This window comes from Anoplophora glabripennis, unplaced genomic scaffold, assembly GCF_000390285.2.
Source record: "Anoplophora glabripennis isolate ALB-LARVAE unplaced genomic scaffold, Agla_2.0 scaffold533, whole genome shotgun sequence".
In the NCBI taxonomy this organism is placed as follows: domain Eukaryota; kingdom Metazoa; phylum Arthropoda; class Insecta; order Coleoptera; family Cerambycidae; genus Anoplophora; species Anoplophora glabripennis.
In genome coordinates this window covers 166,533-174,297 of record NW_019416616.1, presented here as the reverse complement: position 1 = coordinate 174,297, position 7,765 = coordinate 166,533, and the positions used below count along the sequence as shown (strand labels likewise).

Sequence of the window (7,765 nt, the reverse complement as noted above, 5' to 3'; positions counted from 1 at the left end):
ATTTCATCCATTCAAGAAGTTACGAGCATTTGAATATTTTGGGAATATTAATACACTTTTTCCGCAACGTAAATTAAGTATTTAAGGATAAGGGTAGCTTGTCAGAAATCTATTTCTGCTCGGATGTACCTTAGGATGTACTCATTGAACTTATTAGTAATTCTTTCGAAATTATTTCAAATTTGTTCTGAAATACAAATTTATTATCATTTGAAAGCCTACACATGTGTTTATTGTGTTAATTTGGGGCAATTTCTTGATTGTTATTGGGACAGACATTTATTTTAAAGGAAAATTTGAGTGAACCATTTATTGACAAGTTTCGTTTTATATTAATTTTGACAATAAGGATTTGTTTATTGGTCTCTTCCCATAATTAGGAATATAATACGTTGATTATTCTATTATTAAATACTTTTTTATTAGTGTTTGTAGCCAACAAGGATCTAAATTCACAAAGTCATTTGAAACAAGTCTTTCACCGTTTAATGGAGACGAAAATAAAGCCTTAAAAAATTAAAAGAGACCTCGATTCTGTGAATTTAGATGCTAAAGAAGAAGTAAATAATAGTAGTAAATGTAACATGATATATCTAGATATGGAAACAGACAAGTAAACATATTTGAACTGTCAAAACTAAGACAAAGGAAGTGACAATAAAAGCAAAAGTCAACGACTTATAGAAGTCAGCGATATACAGGGTGTTTATTAAGCACTTGTATAAACTTTAAAGGGCGAGTCTTTGACGAAATAAGATAAAAAGTTCATATGACGCAATGGCTTGGTTCTTGATATACAGAGCGTCAAAAAAAAAATTTTGTTTGGTATTTGGATTATATTTTTGTTCAATAACATGGCAATTTGACCAAATTCGGGAAACTGGGAGTATTGATGATGAGAAACTCAAATATTTACCTAGTTTTTTGTTTACTGTTAGAGGGGGCCACAAACAGTGTTGTACCTGTATTTAAATAACCATAACTTTTTTGTGTCACACTCTATGCCATTTTTGAGTAAACATACATATTCTCCATTCAATTTTACGTACAGGAGGTACTCTTAGTATTTGTCGCTGAAAGTAGCAGTCTTGTAAAAAAAACGGGTTTAAAGTTAAACCTGTGTTAGAATTTTGTAAGTTGAATCATTAAGAATTTTTGAAAAATAAGTAAAAAAAATGTGTCTTTTAGTGATTGTATTGCCATGTGACAAACTCATTTACAAGATTAAGACTAAACTATTACTACAAATAAGTTAATAATATTTACAATAATTGATGAAATAACATTTTTTTTGAACGCTCTGTATCTAAGAAATGACATTTTCGGCGTTACACTTGATCGTTGCTGATAATAATGTACTCGTTTTTTGAGATACAATCTAAGTAATCGTCACACATATTGTACTAGGTTCACCGTAAATTCTGAAGTGATTATTGTTTATAAATGTCATACAGTGTGTTCATAAAGTCGTATCAAATGTTATCTTTTTCAATGGCAAAAATTTTGTTTTTTCAAATGGAACACCCTGTACTTTTTAACTGGATGTAAAAGACCTTCTCAAAATCTACAACTTTCATAATATTTATTTCAAAATAGATGTAATTTATTAAGAATACTATGTGTTAATTAATTTGATCGTAATTAAAAAATGTTGACATTTATTAGAAAGATGTACAGTCGCCCATAAAAAATTCTCAAACAAATATTAATAATTTTGTCAAATATATTTTTACAGAGGCTGTCTCATAGAATTTTTTTAAGATATGAGTAGTCCCAACAACTGTGACTTATTTCGTACGATTACGTAGCCTCTATTCATAAAGTGTTATTGTAACCCTTAATATTCATATCTCGACAGAACATTTGGACTTATTTAGAATTCACAGATTATTACATCGATTCGTTTTTCATGAGACACAAAATTTCCAGTGCTGAAGCATTTCTAACTAGAACCACTTAGACTGTGCTACAATAGGTTCTAGGAAGCTCAGCCAAAATATTTGTTTAGCCGCGTATTTATTTTCTACTACCGAGAAACATAAATAAAATTTCGTTGATACCATGGGACATAAGTCTCAGACTCCTTTAATTATTTTTAGAATCATCTCTGGCATAAGATATACAGTCGCTTTGACGGTAGTTCCTCAACGAAATATTAAACTGAGGTGATGTGGACACATTTTTTTTAAAACAATTGTTCTAAAATGAATAAGCGTGTCTGTGATAAACCTGTTTCGTGAAATTGCTGATATCGCTAAGTAAAAAAATCGTGTTTTATCTAGTAAAGTGAATAGTGCTGTGATATAGAAGACAACTAATATAGGACCATGCTGAGGAAGAAGCACCATCATTCCCATCACCACCACCACCACCATCACCACCCCAAGAAACACATTTACATACCATTCTCCAGGAATAGAAGGGTAATCAAAATTTATGGCACTTTCATACTATAAGTTTGGTTTTATGTGGATTGTATGCTTTATTTGAGTAATTTAGTAATAATCCGGTTTCATGTGTTGCATAAAGCGCGAGATGTTTGGCGAAATCGTTTTAGGGATATATTTAGACTTTCTTTAGTGTCTCCCCCTTGGAAATCGACTGTGCTGGATGTCTAGAAGGCTCTGACGAATCTGCCAGAAGGTTAGAAATATTTTAGTATGAGTTATTTCACTGTTGATTTGGAATATTACGGAATAGGAGCGATTCCAGTTTGTGTACTATTTTAAAATTTATGAACGTGAAGAGCACGTGCTTATCTGTGTTTGCAATCTGTAATAAAATATCGAGCATTTGATTTGAAGTTTCGTTTCACAAATGAACTATAAATATAATGTCACACTCGATATACCTTGAAGTTTGGCATGGCGTGAAAATGTATTTATCAAGACCTCGGAAATATTTTTACTGTAATGATAAAGGAAACTAATTCATATTTATACGAATACTACATTGATCTCAAATAATAAGATAATAATGATAATATTGTAAAATTTTGCAATTGTTGCTAGAATGGAATAGTTATGGGAAAAATATTTTGTTGAATTTAAATGTTACCTAAAAGAGTGACTGAAAATAATTAAAATTAATAAAAATGTAATTGGAAAATATAAAAAGAAACGTATAGAAAGCTCTTATTTTGTGGAAACAATTTCAAAGATGCATAACAAAATGCGGATAATGAGTTGAAAATTACTTACAAATTACTTACTTAATTACCTACTTAATTACTTACAATTCTCCTTCTTCTTCTTCTTCTTCTTCTTCTTATTCTTACAATTTTGGGTGAACCTTCTTCTGATAATATTAAAATACATTATTTTACATGTGACGTGAAAATATTCATCTGTCTATTAAAACAGTTAATTATATTACTATTATTAAGTGGTTGTGCAATGCAATAATAAACTTAAATTATATGCTTCAATGACTAAATGTATGATTTTAGGTACAAAACAAAGGTATCAAAATTATGCACAGAGTAATCTTGGGGTCGATTTCAATGGTGTAAAGATTGAAATGGTCTTGGAGATTAAATATCTTGATGTTGTATTAGATCAACAATTAAATTTTGGCAACCATATAAAAATAGTACACCACATATACACTTCTTCTTTAAAGTATTATTATTACTAAGTTTATTCTATAGTCCCTCTTTAAATTATTCTTGAACATAAAATAAAGTTTGCATCAAATTTGTTCTTATTTTCTATACAATTTTTCATAACGGCCTTATTAGTTCCCGATTCGAGGAATTGTTGTTTGTTGTCTCTTGTTTTCAGGAATTATAATGTTTTACTCGTGGAAGCGTACTAAAAAAACGTGACTATAGTGATGGATGTTTTCGTTCGAATTGTGGTACAAGGGAAAGTTGCAAAATTGTCAGGAATCGCTTTTTCAACATATTCAACTGAAACTTTATATTCGGGCTAATCTTTTAGACAGAAATAACTTTTCTTTATAACATTTTTGCCTAGGGTTGAAAATAAAGGTACTTTATTCTTGGGCCGATTTGCAGTTTTCGTCCGCCCCTCGTATGTAACAAATGTTTTATGAAGTTCGATGGACGCTATTTTGATTTGACGACATGCAGAGACAACTGACAATCGAAGAAATTTATTAAATTTATACATAAAGTTTTTTCCCATATGGTGCAAACTTTTTGGATAGCACTGTATATGGAAAAATTTTTGAATACAAAAAGTAGTAAACAGATAATCCAGACAAAAGTGTAGCCAATTTTTAACCATATCTACGTAATCTTGAAACAATGTTTGCCAATTTTAATGATTTTGTTACTATTAATTAAATTACACCAAATAAACAATTTCAGTTATAGGTACCGAAGAAAATAGTTTTCCAAGCGAATCATCTTTATATTAAAAAATATTTTAATACAGTCCATACATGTTAAGTGCCCTGTATATACCTAATATTCTTTAAAACAAAAATTATTTAGTTACTATGTGAAATAGTAACAGAAGATATTATTAAAATAAACAATATTTGAACGAAATTCCTGCATATTTAACATAATGAAATATCAAATATATCTAAATATACAAATTTTACACAAAAACTGGGCTTTTTAAAATTTTGGAATTATAACAAGTTATAAGTAGGTAAACCTATATATGCTAGACAGTATTCAAATCTACGATTAGTTTGGGACACACAGAAATGATTTAATACATACTAATGTTTTTCTCAGTGTAACTCTATTGCAGTATTGCCATCTGCATTATAACGTCATAAATCTACAGCAAAGGTAAATATTATTAAATAAATGTACTTCGCAGGCTTTGCAGTAAATAGGAATTAATAAACCTGTCAGAGATATATTCTACTGATTGTAATTTTTATTAAAATAGGTAACTTCATTTAACATATACAGAGTTCATATCGATAAAAGGAATAATTAATTACAGTCTTTGTGAGTACTTATCATTCCCGAATTCAAAGTAATCTACTCGATTCTAAGGAATTTAACTCTAAAGGGTGGACCAATAGTGATAAATTTGAAGTTTTTTTATATTTCCCAAGAAGAAAGACAAAAAGTACATAGCTATTGTCTAGATCTCGCGTGCAAAAAAAAATTAACAGTAAATCGACATCTCGATATTTTGATTTATTTAAGACGATTCATTCGGTCATTAGGTCATCTTTTAGTTTTTTATTTTTCTCAGAAATGGTACACGGAGAAAACTACTATTGTATTTCTAATCATTACCCCTCCAATTATTAAACTCTTGTTTCTTTAAATAGATATTAACAATAAATGTTTTATATCAATATTATTCAAGAAATAGAAAATTTATATTTTATATGAGAACAAATATTCTACTAAAATTAACTAATTGTATGAGAAATTTGCTATAAATATTCTAATAGTAAAAATGATGATACAGATAATAATTGCTATTAAGATATTCCGTAAATAAAGAAATATCAATCAACATCTAAATTATAGCTTTATACTAGGTATTAATACTTTCCTTATATTTATCCACCTGTCAATAATTTGAATCTTGTGTCACTTCAAAAATTATGAAAAAGGTAATTCTTGATTTTGAACTTTTTGAAGTGCAAGAAATATATTATAATTTGGATCCTTATAAATTAAACGAATTGTAGGTAGTTAGTTACTCTTATTTTACCTTTCAAGATAAAGTAATAATTCCATTTTCAGTCAGCATATAATTTACAATTAAGATAATTCTAAATCAGTGACAACCATAATGTTAGGCGAAGTTGTATTCTAAAATGTAGTAACTCAGTAATAGGAGTTCTAGTAGTGGAGATGCCAATGGCGCTACCTATGGTGGATATGGTATGGTCTATATGTGTCTATCAGAATGTTATAAAATAATCCAATAGGCTGAATAGGGTACATCCTGGCGTCTTTTCAAAAAATACCCTCAAGAAAAAAAACGCAAAAAACCATACAGTATTATTTTCCTTTTTGCTTTATGGTTATTATATATTATTGTGGCTAAACACCCTCGCCAAGCCATGAGCAATCCCTATTCTGGAAATTTTGCTGAATCACCACCTTCTCGTAGAGTAGGGCTATTTTCCTCGCCTCGCTTACACAAGGGGTCGTTAGTTTTAGATCCTTTCCGAGGGTTGATACGTTTTTCTGTATAAGTCTGGCCTAAATGTTTGTAGCTTCTGTGAATGGTGCAGGGTCTTACCTGGATATCCAGGATTATGTGGATTACACAATCAAGTACTAACCTCTATCATCGTTGCTTAAACTTTCATATCAGTAACATGAACGCCAAGTATTATTTTATCAATCACTTTTTAATATTAAATCATCGTGTGAATTCCAAAAAGAGTTCAGTAATTCAGTGAAATGTCTACTTTCCTTTCCTATATTTACAGTTATAACTATTTTTATAAATGGAGAATTGATTCATGATGGCAGATTTCTGTTGGACACAAAAAGAGAAAAACGAATCAGAATAGACAGAAAAGAAACAGAAACCCCTGCATAGGTCATCAAAAAGAAAAGAGTTCGCTGTAAGAGCAACATCAAGAAAAGCCTGATTCGAGTCGGTCGAAATTATTATTATTTATTCGGATTCACGATTTCCATTTCTCTTGCGATATTTTGCAATTTTTACAACATTTTTGAGTAATGAGGCTCAACAGACTTCAAATTCGGCTCGTCAAAATTTATAAGAACACATTTCTTTGCGATTTTTCGCTATTACTTTGCGATTTTTGCTAAATCTGGGAACGGGGATGCAGCTAAAAGACTTCAGATTTGAATTCAGCACTTTAAAACACATAAGAAACCCACTTGATCAAGTTCAGAACAAATTTTTTCGAATTTTTTTTTGCGTTCACTAACGTTAAATTTGGGGGTGTTTGAGCTAAACGGACTTCAGATTCAGATTCAGTACGTCAAAATACATATAGCCTATTGGGTAAAATCATAGGTAAGACCACTTTTTTGTGTTCTGGTTTAATTTATGCAGTACCTATTAGGTATTATTAGAAGTGACTTACATCCCAAACTTTTTATAAGTGATTATATCCTCTCTAAATTTATTATTATTATGTTAATTCGATGTTTAAGAATAAAATATCACAAAAAATATTATACAGGGTGTCGCTCGTAAATGTGATACAAGCCTGTAGCTTCTTTATTTTTGACCTATTTGAAAAATTGGCCGTTAATAAAAAACAGCAGTATCACAGTTAGATAGAGTTCTTTTTTACCCTATATTCCATAAAAAAATTTAAATCAGCCAAATAATGAAGTTACAGGCTTGTATTATATTTAAGCGCGACACCCTGTATTTTCTCCTTTAAAAGAGTATATCCCCTTGTCCATTTTCAGAAAAAAAGCTTATATGGAAAGATAATCTTGATTTGTAATATATTACCCTATCTAAAAATACTGAAATACAGAGTGATTCATTAACAATGGGAAAATCGAAAGCTGAAGATACTACACGTGAAATGGTGACGATTGGCACAAACATGCCTCATCCGAAAGTTAATAGTTTCGGAAATACAGGGTGTTGAAAGTTAAAATTTTAAATCGTTTTTTTGCGATTATTCTGAAAATATGTAGGTTAGGAACTTGAAAATTTGTGATACTATATTTTTTTAAGCGACGAATAAGATGCGTGTTGTAATTTCAGCATTGCTCATAGAGGGCGCCACTTACGACCAATTTTACCGAAAATTTAGTTAATAACTTTTTACCCTGTATGTCTAACATGAAACTTGATTCAAAACCTGAAAGAGC

General features: G+C 30.0%; 1 protein-coding gene across 4 annotated transcripts in view; it reads left to right on the top strand.

Annotated features, from left to right (window-relative positions):
- Positions 1-2,089: 2,089 nt before the first annotated feature.
- The window catches only part of LOC108911029 (voltage-dependent L-type calcium channel subunit beta-2), a 44,920-nt gene continuing 39,244 nt past the window's right edge, over positions 2,090-7,765 (top strand). For all 4 annotated transcript variants that reach the window (XM_018715846.1, XM_018715851.1, XM_018715850.1 and 1 more), the window contains exon 1: positions 2,090-2,423. In XM_018715846.1, coding sequence (XP_018571362.1) covers positions 2,328-2,423 — 96 coding nt within the window. In that variant the 5' untranslated portion in view covers positions 2,090-2,327. The remainder of the gene's footprint in view (positions 2,424-7,765) is intronic.